The sequence below is a fragment of the Condylostylus longicornis genome, unplaced genomic scaffold, assembly GCF_029603195.1.
Source record: "Condylostylus longicornis isolate FDR11 unplaced genomic scaffold, ASM2960319v2 ptg000159l, whole genome shotgun sequence".
In the NCBI taxonomy this organism is placed as follows: Eukaryota; Metazoa; Arthropoda; class Insecta; order Diptera; family Dolichopodidae; genus Condylostylus; species Condylostylus longicornis.
The window spans coordinates 191,595-213,862 of NW_026578127.1; the positions used below are offsets into that span (position 1 = coordinate 191,595).

Genomic DNA, 22,268 nt, shown 5'->3' on the forward strand with positions numbered 1-22,268 from the left:
TTGATTATCATTTGTATTCATTATCATTTATATTAATTGTCATTTATATTAATTATCATCAATATTAGATATAATTTATATTAATTATCATTTATATTAATTACTATTTATATAAATTATCATTTGTATAGATTATCATATACAGTAATTATCATTTATATTAATTATCATTTATATTAATTATCATTTATATTAATTGTCATTTATATTAATTATCATTTACATTAATTATCATTTATATTAATAATTATTTATATTAGTAATCATTTATAACAATTATCGTTCATATTAATTATCATTTATATTAATTATCATTTATATTAATTATCATTCATATTAATGATCATTTATATTAATTATCATGAGAATTTATATTAATTATCATTTATATTAATTATTATTTATATAAATTATCAATACAAATATTGATTATCATATACAATAATTACCATTTATATTAACTATCATTTATATTAATTATACCATTTATATTAATTATCAGTTATATTCATTATCATTTGTATTAATAAACTTTTATATTAATTATCTTTTATAATAATTATCATATATATTAACTATCATTCATATAAATTATCATTTACATTAATTATCATTTATATTAATTATCATTCATATTAATTATCATTTATATTAATTGTCGTTTTTATTAATTATCATTGATATTAACATTTATATAAATTATCATTTACATTAATCATCATTTATATTATCATTTACATTAATTATCAATTATATGAATTATCATTTATATTAATTGTCATTTATATTAATTATCATTTACATTAATTATCATTTATATTAATTATCATCAATATTAGTTATAATTTATATTAATTATCATTCATATTAATTATTATGTATATAAATTATCATTTGTATTGATTATCATATACAGCAATTATCATTTATATTAACTATCATTTATATTAATTATACCATTTATATTAATTATCAGTTATATTCATTATCATTTATGTTAATTATCTTTTATATTAATTATCATTTATATTAATTATCATTTATATCAATTATCATTTATATTAATTATCATTTATATTAATTATCGTTTGTATTGATTATCATTTGTATTAATTATCATTTATATTAATTATCATTTATATTAATTGTCATTTATATTAATTATCATTTACATTAATTATCATTTATATTAATTATCATTTGTATTGATTATCATTTGTATTAATTATCATTTATATTAATTATCATTTATATTAATAATCATTTATATTAATTATCACTTATATCAATTATCATTTATATTAATTATCATTTATATTAATTATTATTTGTATTGATTATCATTTGTATTAATTATCATTTATATTAATTATCATTTATATTAATTATCATCAATATTAGATATAATTTATATTAATTATCATTTATATTAATTACTATTTATATAAATTATCATTTGTATAGATTATCATATACAGTAATTATCATTTATATTAATTATCATTTATATTAATTATCATTTATATTAATTGTCATTTATATTAATTATCATTTACATTAATTATCATTTATATTAATAATCATTTATATTAATAATCATTTATAATAATTATCGTTCATATTAATTATCATTTATATTTATTATCATTTATATTAATTATCATTCATATTAATGATCATTTATATAAATTATCAATACAAATATTGGTTATCATATACAGTAATTACCATTTATATTAACTATTATTTATATTAATTATACCATTTATATTAATTATCAGTTATATTCATTATCATTTATGTTAATTATCTTTTATATTAATTATCATTTATATTAATTATCATTTATATCAATTATCATTTATATTAATTATCATTTATATTAATTATCGTTTGTATTGGTTATCATTTGTATTAATTATCATTTATATTGATTATCATTTATATTAATTGTCATTTATATTAATTATCATTTACATTAATTATCATTTATATTAATTATCATTTGTATTGATTATCATTTGTATTAATTATCATTTATATTAATTATCATTTATATTAATAATCATTTATATTAATTATCACTTATATCAATTATCATTTATATTAATTATTATTTATATTAATTATTATTTGTATTGATTATCATTTGTATTAATTATCATTTATATTAATTATCTTTTATATTAATTATCATTTATAAAAATTATCATATATATTAACTATCATTCATATTAATTATCATTTATATTAATTATCATTTATATTAATTATCATTTATATTAATTATCATTTATATGAATTATCATTTTTATTAATTATCATTTATATTAATTATCATTTATATCAATTATCGTTTATATTAATTATCATTTATATTAATTATCATTTATATTGATTATCATTTATATTAATTATCATTCATATTAATGATCATTTATATTAATTATCATGAGAATTTATATTAATTATCATTTATATTAATTATTATTTATATAAATTATCAATACAAATATTGATTATCATATACAGTAATTACCATTTATATTAACTATTATTTATATTAATTATACCATTTATATTAATTATCAGTTATATTCATTATCATTTATGTTAATTATCTTTTATATTAATTATCATTTATATTAATTATCGTTTATATTAATTGTCATTTATATTAATTATCATTTACATTAATTATCATTTATATTAATTATCATTTGTATTGATTATCATTTGTATTAATTATCATTTATATTAATTATCATTTATATTAATAATCATTTATATTAATTATCACTTATATCAATTATCATTTATATTCATTATTACTTATATTAATTATTATTTGTATTGATTATCATTTGTATTAATTATCATTTATATTGATTATCATTTATATTAATTATCATTTATAATAATTATCATATATATTAACTATCATTCATATTAATTATCATTTATATTAATTATCATTTATATTAATTATCATTTATATTAATTATCATTTATATGAATTATCATTTTTATTAATTATCATTTATATTAATTATCATTTATATCAATTATCGTTTATATTAATTATCATTTATATTAATTATCATTTATATTGATTATCATTTGCATTAATTATCATTTATATTAATTCTCATTTATATTAATTGTCATTTATATTAATTATATCATTAATTGTTATTTATATTATATATCGTTCATATTAATTATCATTTATATTAATTATGATTTATACGAATTATCATTTATATTATTTATCATTTATATTAATTATCATTTATATCAATTATCATTTATATTAATTATCATTTATATTAACTATCATTTGTATTGATTATCATTTGCATTAATTATCATTTATATTTAATATCATTTATACTAATTGTCATTTATATTAATTATCATTTACATTAATTATCATTTATATTAATAATCATTTATATTAATTATCATTCATATTAATTATCATTTATATTAATTATAATCAATATTAGTTATAATTTATATTAATTATCATTTATATTAATTATTATTTATATAAATTATCATTTGTATTGATTATCATATACACTAATTATCATTTATACTAATTATCATTTATATTAATTATCTTTTATATTAATTATCATTTACAATAATTATCATATATATTAACTATCATTCATATTAATTATCATTTATATTAATTATCATTTATATTAATTATCATTCATATTAATTATCATTTATATGAATTATCATTTATATTAATTATCACTTATATTAACTATCATTTTTATTAATTATCATTTATATTAATTGCCATTTATATTAATTATAATTTATATTAATTATCATTCATAATATAATTAGTGTAATAGGCACAATCCTATAAATATATATGTTCTTGTTATTCTGTGTTTCAATAGTAGATTGTATGTAGCAGTCAATGTAAACAAATACTTAGTAATCATGGAGTTTACTTCGAGTACTCATTTTGTACAGACGTATAGATTGAAAACTTTAAACACCTTACACAGTTTAAAATTCATTTAACTCAACCTTTTAAACTTAAAAAAAAAATAAATAAATAAATATACATATGTGCATATAAATGTACGTATGTTATATGTATTTATGTAAATACTTTAATTTTAAATTGTTAAAAAGAAAAAGAAAATAAAAAACTTTTCTTAGTAAATTAGTGTAACACAAGTTCTGATTGCATTTATGCAATCAGAAACGGTCGAAGGATCTGAAACTATAAAAGATGTAGATTTTCTACATGATCCTAAAAGTGAGACAAATAAAAAAATTCATAAAATTATAAAGAAACCCAATTTGAAAACTATGGCACATGTTAAACAAAAAACGCCGAAGGTCGTATCTAAAAAACTTTATGAAAATTTACTAAGCCAATATGATAAATTAAAAATTGAGTTTGATAAACTTAAAGACTCTTTATGTGGGTCTAACATTAATGATAAAAATTTGCATGAGGACAACCTTGTGCAAAATGAGTCACATAATCGATTTCAACCTTTAATGGAAATTGAAGGTGAAAACAGTGATATTGGGGATCCAAATATTATTTTGGATCATAATAATGACAAGGATGACTACATTAATTATGTTGAAATATTAAAACAAAAAAATAAAGAAAAAAAAAAACAGTAAATCAATTACTAATAATGCTAAGATGAATACACGTAATAATAATATAGAAATATCTAATTGCACACAAAATCACAATAATTATAATAAAAACGATAAAACTACAGATAATGTTAATAAATTAAGCACTAATAAAAATACACAACAAACTAATAAATCTAAAATGCCACCTATCAATTTGTATAATGCAGAAGTATTATTTTTGAAAAAATCGATTAAAAATGATTTAAAAATTGACAATTTCCTCGTTAAAGAATTAAACAATAACCACGCGGTAATCTATACTAAAAACTTAGATGATTACAAAAATATTTGTGACATGCTTTCCAAAGCAGAGACAAACTATTACACATACACACCTAAAGAAATAAAAAAAGTAACACTTGTTCTTAAAGGTATTAGTAACAATTACAGTTGCGATGAGATTCTAAATTGCTTAAAAGCTAAAGAGAAAAAGAGCATAACATTTGAAAAAGTTACCCAATTAGCAACTAAAAGATCGATTGAACAGAATATTAATTTGCCGTACTATATTGTTCAAGCATCGCCTAATAGTTCAGTAAACGACATTAAAAATATTAAAGAAATCGATCATAGTATTGTTACATGGGAGAATATCAAGAGAAAACCTATACAGCAATGTACTAGATGCCAAAGGTTTTCGCATACAGCAGCTAATTGTCACATGGACTATAGATGTGTTAAATGCGGAGAAAATCACAAAATTGGAGAATGTAAAATTAGGAGTGAAGATGGGAGAGACAAATTATATTGCACACTATGTAAGCAACATGGCCATCCAGCATCTTACAAAAACTGTCCAGAGTATAAGAGACGAATCCAAATCAAAGAAGAATTGAAAATTAAATTAAAACAAAACATTACTCAGAGACATATGAGTTATAATAATTATATACAAACAGGTATATCTTTTTCTAATGCATTAAGAAACAATAATATGTATACTAACAATAATAACAACAATAGTAATGTAATTAGAACTAACAATAATAATAATAATAATAATAATAATAATAATATAGATAATAATAATTCTGTTAACAAAATACTTGAAGAATTACGAAACATTCAGCAAAAATTCAATAAAATTGAAAAACAATTGGGGGATCATTCAGTAATGATTACTCAAATTATTGATATGTATGGAATATCACCTAACTATCAGTAATGATTGATGCAAATATAGATTCTGATAGAGTAAAATTGATTTCAATTAACGTGAATTCATTAGTATCCTATAGTAAAAGATATTCTTTAATACATTTTTTAGAAGAAGAAAATCCTGATATTGTGTGTTTGAACGAAACTAAATTAAACTCAAAACATTATTTAGAAATAGAAAATTATAACTTTATAAGGAGAGATCGCAGAAATGAATTAAATGGAGGAGGTACAGATATATGTATTAAAAAAGGTTTAGCCTATGAAATTGTCTCAAATTCAGTATTTGATAGTTACGAATGTGTGGAACCTTGTATCATAAAATTAAAAATAGGAAACAAAAAATTTTTGTATGTCATAGCTATTTATGCCCCTAGTGGTTCTGATAATAAATTTATTGACGAATTGGAGAATTTATTTATTAAACTTAATTTAAATAATTTGAACAATTATTACATCATTGCTGGAGATTTAAACGCTAAGCATTCATCTTGGCGTAATGAAAATATCAATAACAGGGGAACAAGACTGTACAAGTGGCTGATTTCAAATAATATTACCTATAAATGTACACTTTTTCATTCAGATACACCAACATATCCAAGGTCGGGTGCTTATATAGATTTAATTCTTGCGGATACCAGATTAAATTCATTAAATACAAATACAAATAACCTAGAAACGAAAGCATACGACAGCGATCATAATGCTATCGGTTTCGAATTTAATATAGAAATACAGGGTGTCCAAGATAATACTAGTAACAAATATTGTTACCACAAAACCAATTGGGAAAAATTTCGTCAAAAATTAGACAATAATTTCGAGCTTAAGTACTCAAATAGTATAAATAAAATACAAGATAATACCAATATTAATATTCCGAATATAAATAGGCATCTCCTAGAAATTGAACAAGTAATAAAAAAAACTATGGTAGAAGTGATCCCTGTATCAAAAAAAATAAATTATTTAAAAAATCTTGAGTCTGCGAAATTGAAAAAATTATGTAAAATGAAAAATAAACTAATTAACGACATACACAAAATTTACAGCCAAAGGCTGGACTTTACATCTTATGACATAATCTTATTAAAAAGTCTATTACGAAACATAAAATGTCTCATTAAAGAACAAATAAACATAGAAGTAGATAAGTACTGGATAAACAGAATACAGAAAATACAACCTAATAACCAAAATATGTTTCCTGAAATTAAAAAAATTTTTTATACTAGACAAGACCAAAAAATTGTAAATCTCAATATAGATAATAATTCATGCAATTTGATATTAATACACTTGAAAAAAACAATGCAAATAAATATATAGTCAACACACCAGTAGATATTTATAAGATTTTAGGGACTCATTTAGAGAATACACACAAAAATGTAATTACAGATGGTAATAATTTTCATGCGACAGTTAGAGAAAGCGTTACACAGTTTAAAGAAAATAAAATTAGAAAACAAAATAATGAAATTACCCTGTGTAACTTTAGTGAAACAAATAAATCATCAAACGAAAATAATAATAGATTTTTTATAACAATCTCAGACTTAAATTTAAAGTTTAAAAACCTTAGGAATAAAACTTCGGCGGGTGTAGATGAAATACCTAATATAGTATTAAAAAGCTTGAGTACGAACATTATATCACAATATGTTATCTTATTCAATAATGCATTAAACTACTGCTATTTCCCATCTATATGGAAAAAAGCTAAAGTTGTGATGCTAAAGAAACCAGGAAAGGATCCTAAGGATGTAGATAGTTACAGACCTATAAGTCTGCTTCCTAACATAAGTAAAGTGTATGAAGCAATAATTAATGACAAAATAGTAGAATTTGTTGAAGAAAAGCGGCTTATGCCTGAAAACCAGTTTGGATTTAGGTACAAGCATAGTACTGTCCATGCTATCACAAAATTGACCTCAGATATTTGTTGGTTCATAAATAAAAAATTTGGTATAGGAGCATGTATGATAGATTTTGAAAAGGCTTTTAACAATATTTGGACAGAGGGATTAGTATATAAACTAATAACATATGAGTTTCCCGAGCAATTAATAAGTATAATTGTGGATATGATAACTAATCACGAATTTATAATAGCCAATGATTCAAATCTATGTAGACAGGTCTTTAGGATTGAAAATGGACTTCAACAGGGTACTATAAACTCTCCTATTTTATTCTCAATTTACATAATCGAATTACTAGAAAAATTAGGACGAGTAAAAGGAAATAGCTATTCGCTAGCATTTGCAGACGACATAATAATTTACTCAGCAGATAGTACGGTAGAAAAAATACAAAGTAAAGTTCAAAAAATGTTTAATCTAACAAGGGATTATAGCAAAGTATGGGCTTTAAAGATTAATTTTAATAAGTGCGAAACAATACTGTTTCGCAACACCACAGACAAAGTTAATTCCAATATAAAAAAAAACTGGAAAAATTTCAAAATAAAAGTGAATGACAATAATTTCTTAGAAAATAAAAAAGTAGTTAAATATTTAGGAGTTTACATACACAGAAACCTTAATTATATTCTACACGTAAAAAAAATTATAGAAAAAGCAAATAAGGCATTCATGGCGTCGAGACGTTTGTTTTATAATAAAAAGGTTAGCAATAGGGTAAAAGTGATTTCATATCTTGCACTCATTAGACCAGTGATGTCATATGCTATACCAATTTGGTATAATGTGAGTGCAAGTCTGATGGAAAAACTTAGATTATTCGAGCGAAAATGTATTAGAGTTTGTATAGGTTTAAATCGAAAACCAGAAACAGAACATCAGCAATACTATTCTAATAAATACATTTATAAGATAGCAAACATCAATAGAATAGATAATTTCTTAATTAAATTAATTAGAAGGCATTTCGACAGGGCACTGAAAACTCATGAAAACGGTCTAATATCAAATATATTTTACCAAAACGTTGAGTACATTAAAAAAAGTTTAATATCGGGCTTCATCGCACCCGAACATTTTATATACTTGGATAGTAAAGGTTATATCCAGGATACCGCGCATGTCCCTATATTATATCATTATAATAGACGGGCTACATGTAAAAGTATATGTTACGAACCATCCTATTTGAGTGATAGTAATTTGAAGTTCGATATGAGCATACCAATTAGAGATACTTTCATTAATAGAAATTACTGGTGGTTAGAACAATAATATTAATCACTGAAATACCGGGTGCAAAGTACTTCAGGTATTTCCTCAATAGTATTAAGTTTAGTTATAGCGTAGAATAAGTTAGCCTAGTTTAAAATTAAGTTTTATTTCATAATAACAGAATTAATTTTAGGTTTTTGATACAATTTTTCCTAAAAATAATAGTAAAAAATGTATATATTTAAACAATATAAAAAAAAAATTTCTTTTTTTGTTAGCAATAAGTTAAAAACAAAACTAACAACAAAAACCACTAGTTTTTAAGTTAGTTAACCAAATTTAAATTAATAATTTTTTTGAAACTTTTTTTGTTATGTAAAAAAAAACAAGAGAAAAAAAAATTGAATAAATAAAGTTTAAAAAAAAAAAAAAAAAAAAAAAAACTTAGTAATCATGTGGATTACAGTAAAAAGCAATGTAGAGAACCTTTCGTCGGCAATTTTTTCATGCCTCTGTAGCTCAGTTGGTAGAGCGTCCGCCTAGAAAGCGGTAGGTCACTGGTTCGAGTCCAGTTCGAAGAGAAAAATTTTTTAATTAATTTTTCTGCCTTTAACTCGTTTCTTTGATTACGTCATCCATGCAGTTGCATGAAGAAATTTCCATTAAGTTAAATTGATTTAAAGTTTGGAAGATTGAAAGTTACAATAACCTACGAAAATGTTATTCAGCATTTATTATTTCAGTAGTTGCTGCGATCTTCTTAAATTTTAAAGAGTTTATCATAACATCTTACTAACGAAATTGAAACATATATGAAACTGCTGGAAAAATAATTCATTTACGAACTTAAAAGTTATGTGATTTCGAAAGTTATGTGAAAATATTATAACTGGTGAAAATATTATAAAATAAAATAAAGTTGGGTCAAACCAATGGTTTGTATTGTAGCACTTTTCCCTTCAACAAGTGAAAACTCTGCTTTTAAATACAGTCTATGTATACCTATCACACTATTAAAGTTATTTTCATTCATATACAAAACTATTTCTAGGGTTGCATATATTTAGGATGACGCATATATGAAGTCTTTGAAATAAAGCAAAAATTAATATAAAGAGGGGTTAACATAATGCTTGATTTTAAGGGTTAATTGTGTGAGTTAAGATAAATAATTATATTTTTTAATTTCATGGATTTTACCGTTAGCTTTTTGCGTTTATAAAAATTTGAAAAAGCTTGCGGTTTCGGAAATATAAGGTGTCAAAAATTCAAATTTTACGAATTTCAAGAGGTGATAACTTGAGAGGGGGTGGAGATGGAAAAAAATTTTCTTCTAACAAAATGAACTATTTGTTAATGTCTGAAAGCTCCTAAAATTTCAAGCTTCTAAAGGCTGGGGTGTAGAAGAAAAACGACATCAAAAATTTGGAAAAAAAGGACTTTAGATAACGGTAAATTTGAACGGCCATTTTGTTTTTCTAAATTTTAACTATAGAATACCGCGCAAGGGGAAGCAAGCCACTGTGTTTCTGCGTTGGCAAACTTTCAAAAATGCTTATGGTTTCATTGCAACAAATAGGTAAAAAAGGCCATTTTTAGGGTTTTGGGGGGGTATAACTTCTGGAGGGGGGAGGAGATAGGTAAAAATTTTCTTCTACGGAAATAAGTTTCTAGTAAAGATCTATGTACGTATGAAATTTCAGCTTTCTATCTTCAAGGGTGTAGAAGTTTTGTAAACCAAAAATGTGTCCACGGACGGACAGAGTGAAACTAATAAGCACTTTTTTCAAAAAATTTTTTGGAAAAGTGCTAAAAAAGCTGTTTTTCGCATATCATATTAAGTTTTTATTGTATTTCCATTTCATATTAAATTATGTATATATCAAAATAGGTAAAATTATAGTTGAATTTTTCACAGGCCATTGGAAAACGATGTAATATTTGATTATTTTAGGACTAGCCAAATATCAACTATCATTCAAAATGTGAGAAATTATAACTTATTCATTGCAATTGAGCTCGCCACAAACAGAAGAATGAACACTGGAATCTGCTCATAATTTGAAATCACTCATTTCATTACAATTTCTGCTTATCTTATCTGATTTAGGTCTTTTGGGCAAACGAAAGAGTTACTGAATTTGGAAAAAAAAACTTATTAAAAATCTGAACATCGAACATATAAAACGATAAAAAGGAATAAAAATTTCTGATTTTTTTTTGTTTGATAATACCAGATCTTTTTTTGTTTTCATTCCGCTCTACACCAACTATACTTAATCTATAAAGTAAATTTTTGGAAGAAAAATAACATATTATTTAATATAAAGCATCCTACTTACCTGATGCCATTGGTCTTCAATAGATGCTTGGGATGAAAAATAACCAGTATTACAAATATCCTGTAATTCGCGAAATATATATCCACTGGGAAGCACATCCATTTTACAGAAAATATTTGTTTTAACCACAATTATCCAAAAATACTTTTTGGAATGAATTTTTCAAAGTATAATTTTTTTGTATAATAAAAAAATTAGAAAACACTTTTTTTTAATAATGTATAAAAATATTGCTATTTTGCATAAAAATATTTTTTAAAGATTTGATTTCAAAAATGCAAAAACTATAGTAAGAATAATATATGTACATACATGATTCTTTTAATACATTAAATTTATCACCGCACAGTTATGGTTTTGAAAATTATATGGAAGAATTTTTTATTGTTTACATTTGCACAATTTAGATACTAAAGTATTTTGGAATGTATATTTTGGATAACTTTCTAATGCGTGTAAATTTATATATATCATATTTAAATTTGCGCAAAATTTTACAATCTGAAAGAAAAAAAAAAATTAAATTAAAGTCTTCAAAATTATTACAAAATTATCTAAAAATACTTGATTATTTTTGTTTAAGTCAGAATTATTTCAAATGTATATATAGCATGGATTTGTTATACTGTGTGGACAGAGAGTAGTAGAAAATTTTTGAAGCCAGCATAGAATAACACAAAAAGTTGCTCCCAGCGTAAGCCAAAAAGTAATAATATTTTCCCCCCCTTTTTAATTTTTCGTGTTAAATTTTATACTAAACTATAAGCAAAATTGTTAAAATTTAATTAGAAGTGATGATTTTTATTTTATCCATTAAGTAATTTAATAAAAATTCGGAAATTTTGGAAAAAAAAATATTTTCTCCAGAAATCATACAAATTTATCAATATTTCGTTCTGATTGTAAATAACATTTAAAATTTGATATTTGATAATGCTAATTTTCATAAAATATTTATGTTTCGTTAGACAGTTTGTCAAAATTTGAAAAAAAAAATCTGCTTGTCGAATAAGACATATTTCGCGGCGTTTTGTAAAATATTGTTTTTTTAAATAAAAATATAATTTTCTGTAGCGAAAGTGCAATAAAAAAGTGCAGTAAATAAAAAAATATACGTAAGTGAAAAATTGGTTTGTTTTGTTTACATTTTTAAGTTAAAAAAGTGTGGCCGTCATATAAAATTCAAAAAAAAAATTTTTATTATTTTCTAAATAAGTGTAATGCAAATAAATATTAGTGATAATTATTTTCAAATTAAAAAAAATTGTTATATTTATATTGATGCTAGATACAAGGCAAAAAATTGTTCGTCAAAGTTTAACGATATTAATACATTTTTGCGGTCAATAATTTCTTTCCATTAATTCCTTTCTTTTTCTTTTCACTTTCATTCAATATGATTGGGTTTGTATAATCTATTATATAATTAACTATAATATAATTAACTTGATTACCTTATTATATCTCTTTTATTTTGAATAATTTATGTAACCTTTAGTACAATCTTTTACCTCCCAATTTTACTTTATACAATTTTTTTAACTAATACATATAATTATAATTAAATATTTTAAATCGTGTTTTCTTTTAATTTCACATAAATTTTTTTCCCTATTTTAATATTTTTCAGAGATGGCAGTAGGAAAAAGAACATTTCACTTGTAAGAGACTTTGATACTCTCTTTATGCTAATTCTTTTTTTTTCTGTGTAAAACGTATATGAGTAGCTATCCAAGTGAATCCGAAGCCCAGATGGGGAAAATCAAAGTAGCCGTCATGGATGAGATGGATAAATTGTGAACTCTCACCCACAATTCACTGCAGCGTCATGTACAACAATCACGTACCCATCACGTACAATAATTAAAAAATATCAGGGAGTGGATAATCAGTGTGTACAGGAAGATAAAGGAAGGACTAGTGCTGCACCTATGACGTCAAAAGAATTAATGGCAAAGCAGGCGCCCATCAAATTACGCAAGAAAGCGATAAAGGGAAGGAAAAGCCTTTGTCTAAAGGGCCTATGCCCATAGACAAGAGCCTTTAGAATTAGTATATCTGTGACGTGCATCCAAGTAAATCTGCATCATGCAAGGGCTCCTAAGAATGTCCTGATTCGTAGATTTATGAAAAATAACCTTAAGGACCAGATCACCCAGATATAGGTGACGGTTATGTTTCCACAGAGTCACCGTCATCCGTAAACGGGTCACACTACCCTTGTCCAACTAAAAAAGGATTTTTGAGGTAATTTATAATAATTTTATTCGAAACACAGTTATGATCAGTATAAATCACAGAAAGTAACAATAAACTATAAAATAAACAAAAATTCACATTAAAAATATACTTATTTAGTTTTCTTTTAATATTATAATATTATGTTAGTTTTTAGCACTTTTCCAAAAAATTTTTTGAAAAAAGTGCTTATTAGTTTCACTCTGTCCGTCCGTCCGTCCGTCCGTCCGTCCGTCCGTCCGTCCGTCCGTCCGTCCGTCCGTCCGTCCGTCCGTCCGTCCGTCCGTCCGTGGACACTTTTTTTGTTTACAAAACTTCTACACCCTTGAAGATAGAAAGCTGAAATTTTATATGTACATAGATCTTTACTAGAAACTTACTTCCGTAGAACAAAATTTTTACCTATCTCCCCCCCTCTAGAAGTTATACCCCCCCAAAACCTTAAAAATGGCCTTTTTTAACTTTTTGTTGCAATGAAACCATAAGCATTTTTGAAATTTTGCAAACGCAGAAAGGCAGCGGCTTGCTTTCCCTAGCGCGGTATACTACAGTTAAACTTTAGAAAAACAAAATGGCCGTTCAAATTTACCGTTATCTAAAGTCTTTTTTTTCCAAATTTTTGATGTCGTTTTTCTTCTAGACCCCAGCTTGTAGAAGCTTGAAATTTTAGAGACTTTTAGAAATTAACAAATAGTTCATTTCGTTAGAAGAAAATTTTTTTCCATCTCCACCCCCTTTCAAGTTATCGCCCCTTGAAATTTGTAAAATTTGAATTTTTGACACCTTATATTTCCGAAATCGTACGTTTTTTCAAATTTCTATAAACGCAAAAAGCTAACGGTAAATTCCATGACATTAAAAAATATAATTATTTTCCTTAACTCACACAATTAACCCTTAAAATCGAGCATTATGTTAACCCCTTTTTATATTAATTTTTGCTTTATTTCAGACTGCATAAATCGTTCATCCTAAATATATGCAATCCTAGAAAGAGTTTTGTATATGAATGAAATTTTAATAGTGTGATAGCTATACATAGACTGTATTTAAAAGCAGAATTTTCACTTGTTGAAGGGAAAAGTGCTACAATACAAACCATTGGTTTGACCCAACTTTATTGAATTATAAAATCAACAAAATGAAAAATTAAAAATACACTTATATCTAAAAATATCTTCTAAAAATAAAAATACCAAACCTAAAACCTAAAATCCACCTTCCAAAAATCTTTTCATACATTTCAAAAGGCACCGAAAGGAGAGTAATGTGTAAGACGATAGCAGATCTATGGATATGAAGCTTCACACCTCTCACTCTTGCCTTCACTTCTCCTGCTTCGCTTTCGAAGCAGGAGAAATGAAGGCAAGGAATTGAGGAAATTACAGAAAAAATAATGTTGCTGGATTAGAAATCAAATTTGAAGGTAAGAAATAAAAAAGAAAAATGAATTAATTTTTTATATCGGTATAAAACAAGAAATAGCATCCTATAATTTGAGCCAGTAAAAGACAGATTGTGCTACATGAGACTGAGGGGTAAATTTAAAGATTTGTCTTTGATCTCAATATACGGCTGAGGACACTAGAGAGAACAATAAAGATGTCTGCGATGATAAATTAGATAAGTTATACAGCAACAAAGTAAGCATACATATGTTATTAATAATTGGTGATTACAACGCCAAAATAGGGAAAGAGTGTTATGCGAGAGAAGTTGCTGGACAACATTCTCTTCATAATACTAATAATAATAGCTTACGTACATATAATTTTGCTGCGTTGCGTTCGCTCATAAAGATTTACATAAGGAAACATGGAAAATTGCCGGTGGGACTGGTGTCAATCAAGTTGATAACATTTTTTTTTTTTATTTTATTACAAAACTGAAAATAAATAACATAATAAATTTAGAAATTGTTTAAGTTATAAATCTTAGCCTAAACTTATACTATATGATCTTTTAATATTATCAATATTTGAAATGAGGTTTTGAAAATACAAAAGCTAACAAATTCATTTATCTTATTTAAAAAATTCAATATATATATATTTTATTTATATACATTTAATACATTTTTCAGTCTTTGTTTTTGCATTATACTTATAAGTTATTATTATACTTATAAGCTTAATAAATTATACAGTTTAAAAAAAACATAAGTTTAAACTAATGTTTTTAAAAACCTGAGCTGACCAATGGTTATTGCACTGGTCCTTTAACTGAAGGGTCTCGGGTTCAAAGCCCAGTCAGGTCACTATAAAAATTATATTCAATATTATATAGCTTTATACACATTACATATAAAAATAAAAAAAATTAATATTAACTAATTGCTATATTTCAATAATATTCAATATTAAAAAAAAATACCAACAAAATAAAAACAGTAAATATAAATAACCTTAAATATCTAAAATAAAGAAAAAACTACGGTACGTTCGTCACCTACCTAGTAAACCCAATGACGTCAGAAACTGGTTCATAGTTATATACAATAATCATACACCAGTCCTATGCTCCTCCTAGGAGCAAAGTAGGATAAAAACAAATGTTTTTAAAAACCATATTTAAATCATAAATAATATTAGATCCTTGAACTATTGCGTTTGATTTGGTACATATCTTTTTATTTGGCTCTTAAAACTATTTATATGCTCTATCTGTTTAAGTTCAACGGGAAGTTCATTGTTAATTTCAAGCCTTTATAAAGACAATAATTATTCTGTTGGTTTGTTCTAAATAGCGCTAAGTAGAAACTTTAACGATTTCGAGTGTTATGATCCTGGTTAATAAAAAGTTGTGTTTAATATAGTTATAAGTTTAAAAGCGATAAGGTATAGTTCCCGTTTACAAATGTTGTGTAAACTAATATATCTTTACGAATATAGCATATCCGTAGGAAACGTATATTGAAAGAAATGATTAAAAATGATAATTTTTATTGCCTAAGTGCCTAATAACGTGCAATTGATGAAGAACTTGTTCATTGGCTCCATTTTATATTTGGTTCAGATACGTAATATGGGATAGAATAAATGCAGAATATATGGTATTAATGCATTCCCAGACAAAAAGTTACGAATTCTTCGAAGTAAGAATTGATAAGGTGAAATTTTTCGAATAATATGCTGCACATGTTCAGTCCACTTCATTTTTTTATCAATTGTTAAACCTAAATAACATAAATTTTCTACAGTATCCAAATGTATGGAACTAAAAGAGAAGTTGAGAGATCTTTGAATTTTGTTACCTTCTAATAGAATTTTAACCTTTTTGATATTCAGGCATAATTTATGATGTGCAATCCACTCATATCCAATCGAGATATGTCATCGACATATATTTTGGAAAGATCCGGTCCGTGAATCGAATCCTATGGAGCACTCCTCCTAATTAGAAGACTGTCGCTCAAAAACTGTCCTATTCTAACCCTTTGCGACCTACCAGTTAAAAAAGACATAAACAGATCACAGATCTTTGGTCAAAATTACGATTCGCAATCTCCGCCAAAAGAATATTATGATTTACGCCGCCGAACGTCTTCTAAAAATCCAGAGATACTATAGCGACAAATCACCACTATCAATGCTATTTGCTGTGAAATTTGGTAGACTTAAGCATGCCGCTGTCGTGTTGGAATTTTTCTCGAAACCATATTGCTCCTCATGGGAAATGTTGTTGATTAAGAGAAATGTGCTAAGACAATTTTTAAAATCTTGGTTTGATGGGTCCGTCACCTTACCTACTTTGTGAATGGGTGCAAATATTGCAGTTTTAAGTGATTGAGGAAAAATGGAATTTTGTAGGGAATTATTTATTAATTTTACTTAAATTGGTGTGAGTTCTGTTGAAAATTTCCATATTAACTTTGTTGAAATTCCATCACACGCAGTAGCAGCATTCGACCTTAAGTTTACAATGATTTGTTTGATTTCGTTATTATCAGTTTGGTGCAAATTGAAATTATTATGTACAGTTCTTTGATTTCTATTAATAAATGTATAATCTATTCGATGATATGTCTAGAGTATTGGTCACATTCACAAAATAATCATTTATTTTGTTAGCTATTCCAAATTCATTAGATATGACGTCATCATTGATAACCAATTTTTTTATATCTTCTGAATTTTTGTGACAATTTGTGTTGTAAATTGTTTTATTGTATAAATTCCATAAGCATTTACCTTTGGATATACCACTCTATATCTCATTTGAGAAAAATGCTTTTTTAACTTTAATGTTTAATTTCCTGACCTCAGTTTTCCTTGTGAACATTTATCCTGTATTTTGTAAGATACCTGAAATACTAGTCTCTAATTTTAATTTTGTCAATTACTTCTTTTGTCATCCAACCTTTTCTTCTTTCTTTTTTACTAGCACAGTTTTGGTGTTTCTTATAATTAAATTTGTAAATCCAGCACAAAAGTGTCAAAACCAGAATAATTATTGATGTTAGACCAAAAACCTCCAGACGAAATACTATTATAACCTAAAATCGTTTTGCTATATACTTTAAATTTGGCTATTGGTTCTATATTAACATTGATAAAAAACATTTTATGGTCAGATAGTGAAGTATCAGAAATTAGAAAATGGTATTTATGGCTAACTGCATCGGTAATAAAATGATCAGTTATTGATCTCCTATTGTTGTCGATCCGAGTAACATAATTATTTGAGATTTCGTTACATATTAAAAATCCATTACTAATGATCATATTAGTGTAATCTACAACACAGTGTGTTTTACTCTCCAACAAATCTATATTCATACTGACGATTACCATCAAACTCCTATATTTTGAGGTAATGTGTTTCAATTTATCTAAAAAATCAGGTATCAGAGTTTTATGGAATCTGAAGATGTCTATAATATTTATATTGTGATTCGACAAATTAACTACTAGTATATTACTCCTATTGTATTCTTCCTTATATAAAAGACTGGACGCAATGCCCTCATCGATATATGTAGCAACTCCACCATAGGGTTCCTGCCTATTCGCAAAGTAAATAACATACACAGAAAAATTAAAGAATTGATTTTCACTCTTCAATGACCATATTTCGGTTAATACAAAAATATGAAATCTGAAATTATGTGATTTAATTAGAGATCCCAAAGTATAAAGTTTGTTGCGTGGACTTCGTATATTCAATATGATAATAAGAAAAACAAAACCAAATATAAGAAATATAATTGTTCTTGCAGTTTGTTACTCTGATCGAATTCTCATTAAATCCATTGAGAGAAATTTTTATTCTAGTAGCAGTTTTATGCACGTACATGAAGCTTGATAATTTTATAAAAGAATTAAAGTTGAATCTTTTAAAAAGCAAATAAAGTAATAAAATTAAAAAAAATTCCAAAATGATTGTAAGTGAAAAGCAGAAATATGTTTCCTCGAATAGTTTGCAAATTGAAAAGGTATATAATTGTTTGTAAGGTATGAAAAGGTACAAAAAAAAATTTGGTTATAATTAAATGAATGAAAATAATTTAGTAAATAAAACAGTAATTGAGAAAAATTGTAATTAATAAAAGATTTATCTATATATTCTTTACTAGTCTTAAGTGTCAAATAATAATTTAAAGAAAACTCCCACATTATGATTGAAAAAAGGCATGCAACTTCGACATTAGGTCTGCATGCAGTCGACATTAGGTCTTACAGAGGTGCGAGTTGCGATTCAGACCACTATTTAGTTGTTGTTAAAGTACATCAGCGGATTGCAAATGTAAAAAATACTAGAAATCATCCCAAAAGAATCATATAGAACACAGAAAAGGTTTTCGAAAATACCATTAAACGTAAAAGGTTCCAGGGAAAAATACATGAAAAAGTTAAGGAAAATGAGCTTGGAAACGTTGATAATGTTTCTGGTAAATGGAATGATATTAAAATGTGATGTACTATGTGATTTAGCCAACGAAGCTATAGGTAAGAAAATAATGAGCACCAAGGAACGGTACTATCAAGAATGTAAATTACTAAATAAAGCGAAAAATCAAGCTAAAAAGAAATGCTTATATGCCCCCACAAGACAAAATTTACAAGTCTATTACAAAATTTACAAGAGAAAAGATAAACAGCTAAGAAAGAAATCGGAAAATAGAACAGAGAGTATGTTAAAGACAAGATCCAACAAATGATTATCGGCAAAATAAAATAAAAAATATGTACTCAAGTATAAACAAACAGACAAACACTTTCCAGCCCAGAATAAATTTATGCAAGGATAAATATGCTAACACAATCAAAGACAAGGAAAAGATCATGGAAAGATGGGTAGAGCTTACTAATACAACATCATAGTTGTGAAATTAATAAGTAATGTGCTTATTACACTAATAATTTAACTTAATGGAAATTTCTTCATGCAACTGCAGAACAGATAGATGACGTAATTAAAGGAACGAGTTAAAGGCAGCAATGTAGAAAACATTTCGTCGGCAATCTCTTCGTGCCTCTGTAGCTCAGTTGGTAGAGCGTCCGCCAAGAAAGCGGTAGGTCACTGGTTCGAGTCCAGTTCGAGGAGAAAAATTTTTTAATGCCTTTAACTCGTTCCTTTGATTACGTCATCTATCTGTTCTGCAGTTGCATGAAGAAATTTCCATTAAGTTAAATGGGTAGAGCACTTTTACGAACTCCTGAATAATGATAATACTATTGAACTGAATAACGAAAATGAAATATACAACACTGCAGAAAATAAAATAGATTTGCCCACGACGGATGACATAAAGATGGCCATAAACAAGCTAAAAAACAATAGAAGTAGAGGTGAAGAGTACATAAACGCAGAGGTTCTGAAATATGGCGGCATAGGAATCCTCACCAAAGTACAAAACCTAATATGTCAAATATAGCAAGAAAAAAATATACCAGAAGAAGGGCTGGCGAGCATCGTAGTCCCAGTACCCAAAAAGGGTGATAAAACAGTGTGTAATAACTATTGTGGTATATCGCTACTAAATACTGAATATATGATATTCAGAAATATGTTATATGAAAAATTGAACATGTTTGCAGAATAGATACTAGGCGATTATCAAGGTGGATTTAAACACAATCGACCTACAACAGAACAAACTTTCATTTTGCGTCAAATCGTTGAAAAATTTTTCGAATATTCAATTGATTTTCACTGTCTGTTCATAGATTTCAAGAAAGCATTTGACAGTATCAGCAGTTCAAAAATAGAACAAATCCTAAAAATTTGTGGTATACCTGAAAAATTAATTAAGCTGGAAATTATGACACTATCAAAAAAATTAGAAATTAACTCTGGAGTAAGGCAGGGTGATGCATTCAATCTAGTACTCAACAGTGTCATTCAAGATGTAAATTCAGAATGTACCATATTAAATAAAAATATACAGTTAACTGTGACAGGCGAATAACTGTGACGACATTGTTAAAAACTGAAGAAATATAAACGCTTTGAAATAAGCATACGAAAAATATGAAAATTATCTAACGCAGTGGGGATAAATATAAACAGTACATGCTTCGCACAAACATATAAATCAAAATACATGCCTCACACAAACAACACGTCATAATACATCGACTGCGATGCAGGAACGAACTCAATCTGCAAATAAAGTATATTTCGCCCATAAAAAGTTATTACACTCCAAATTATTATCAAGGAACCAGAAACTTCAAATGTACAAATCGTTAGTAAGAGCTGTATGGCTGTGAAAATTTGGCACTAGAAACTACTGACATCTATGCAATTGCATCTTTTGAAGGAAAAATATTAAAATGAATATATAACACATTAACAGGACCCATTAGAATTGACGGAGGATAGTACCGTATTGGGTATAATCACGAGATCGAAAATTTAATATAAAGGCGAAATGTTCATAAAAGCGCAAAGAATTAGGTGACTGTGATATCTAATAAGAACAGACGATGCAAGAGTGGTAAAAAAAACTTTTTAAAAGAGTTCCTGAAGGATATAGAAGACGCTATAGACCGAGAAAAGGATGGATTGACGATGTTGAAGCAGATTTAATAACAATGAATATCTCTAATTGGTATAATCTTGCAAGACAGAGAGATCAGTGGCAGGCAGTAGAAATAGAAGCAATGGTCCACATAGAATTGTTTAGCTGAGATGATGATGACGATATATTTCAAAACAAACTGTGAGTACATTTAAACGACGCATTGTATTGCATCGCTCTTGCATATTGTGCTATTTACACACCCGGATTTTTACCCCGGGGGAAACTCCATCGATTTACGCTGGACGTTCAACGCGTTAGTTTGATCCATGCCCATCCTATCTCCTGGAAACTGACGAGCGGCTGAAGGACTTAGTGGACTTCTACGGAAGGAGGAACTTCCAACTGATAATTGGAAGTGATGCAAATGCCCACCAAGTCTGGGAAACCACCAAAAGGTACGTTCTTAAGTTTGGGAAACAAGACAGGTACGTGCTTACTTGAATTTATTTATAGTAATGAACTAGAAATTACGAATGATTTATCATAAATGTTCCATTATGATGTAATGCGTTCCGTGCATTCTATCAGGACCACGGCAGACATCGAGTTAACTAATGGGGGCTTGACAGCGCCTGTTATTGATACCTATCATGGGGGAGTTTTCGTATCAAAGCGAGGCGGAGCAACTTATCTTCCAATACTTAGAGTAAAGGCCAGGAAGCTCTT

General features: G+C 25.9%; 2 protein-coding genes across 4 annotated transcripts in view; one reads left to right on the forward strand and one right to left on the reverse strand.

Annotated features, from left to right (window-relative positions):
* LOC129616022 (Krueppel-like factor 6) overlaps positions 1-22,268 on the reverse strand; it is a 245,725-nt gene that overhangs the window by 179,237 nt on the left and 44,220 nt on the right. For all 3 annotated transcript variants that reach the window (XM_055531448.1, XM_055531449.1, XM_055531447.1), the window contains one exon: positions 11,336-11,836. In XM_055531448.1, coding sequence (XP_055387423.1) covers positions 11,336-11,437 — 102 coding nt within the window. In that variant the 5' untranslated portion in view covers positions 11,438-11,836. The remainder of the gene's footprint in view (positions 1-11,335; positions 11,837-22,268) is intronic.
* LOC129616024 (uncharacterized) lies at positions 20,328-20,984 on the forward strand. Its single transcript, XM_055531450.1, has 2 exons — positions 20,328-20,423; positions 20,619-20,984. Exons 1-2 carry the CDS (start codon positions 20,328-20,330, stop codon positions 20,982-20,984), a joined length of 462 nt encoding a protein of 153 aa, XP_055387425.1.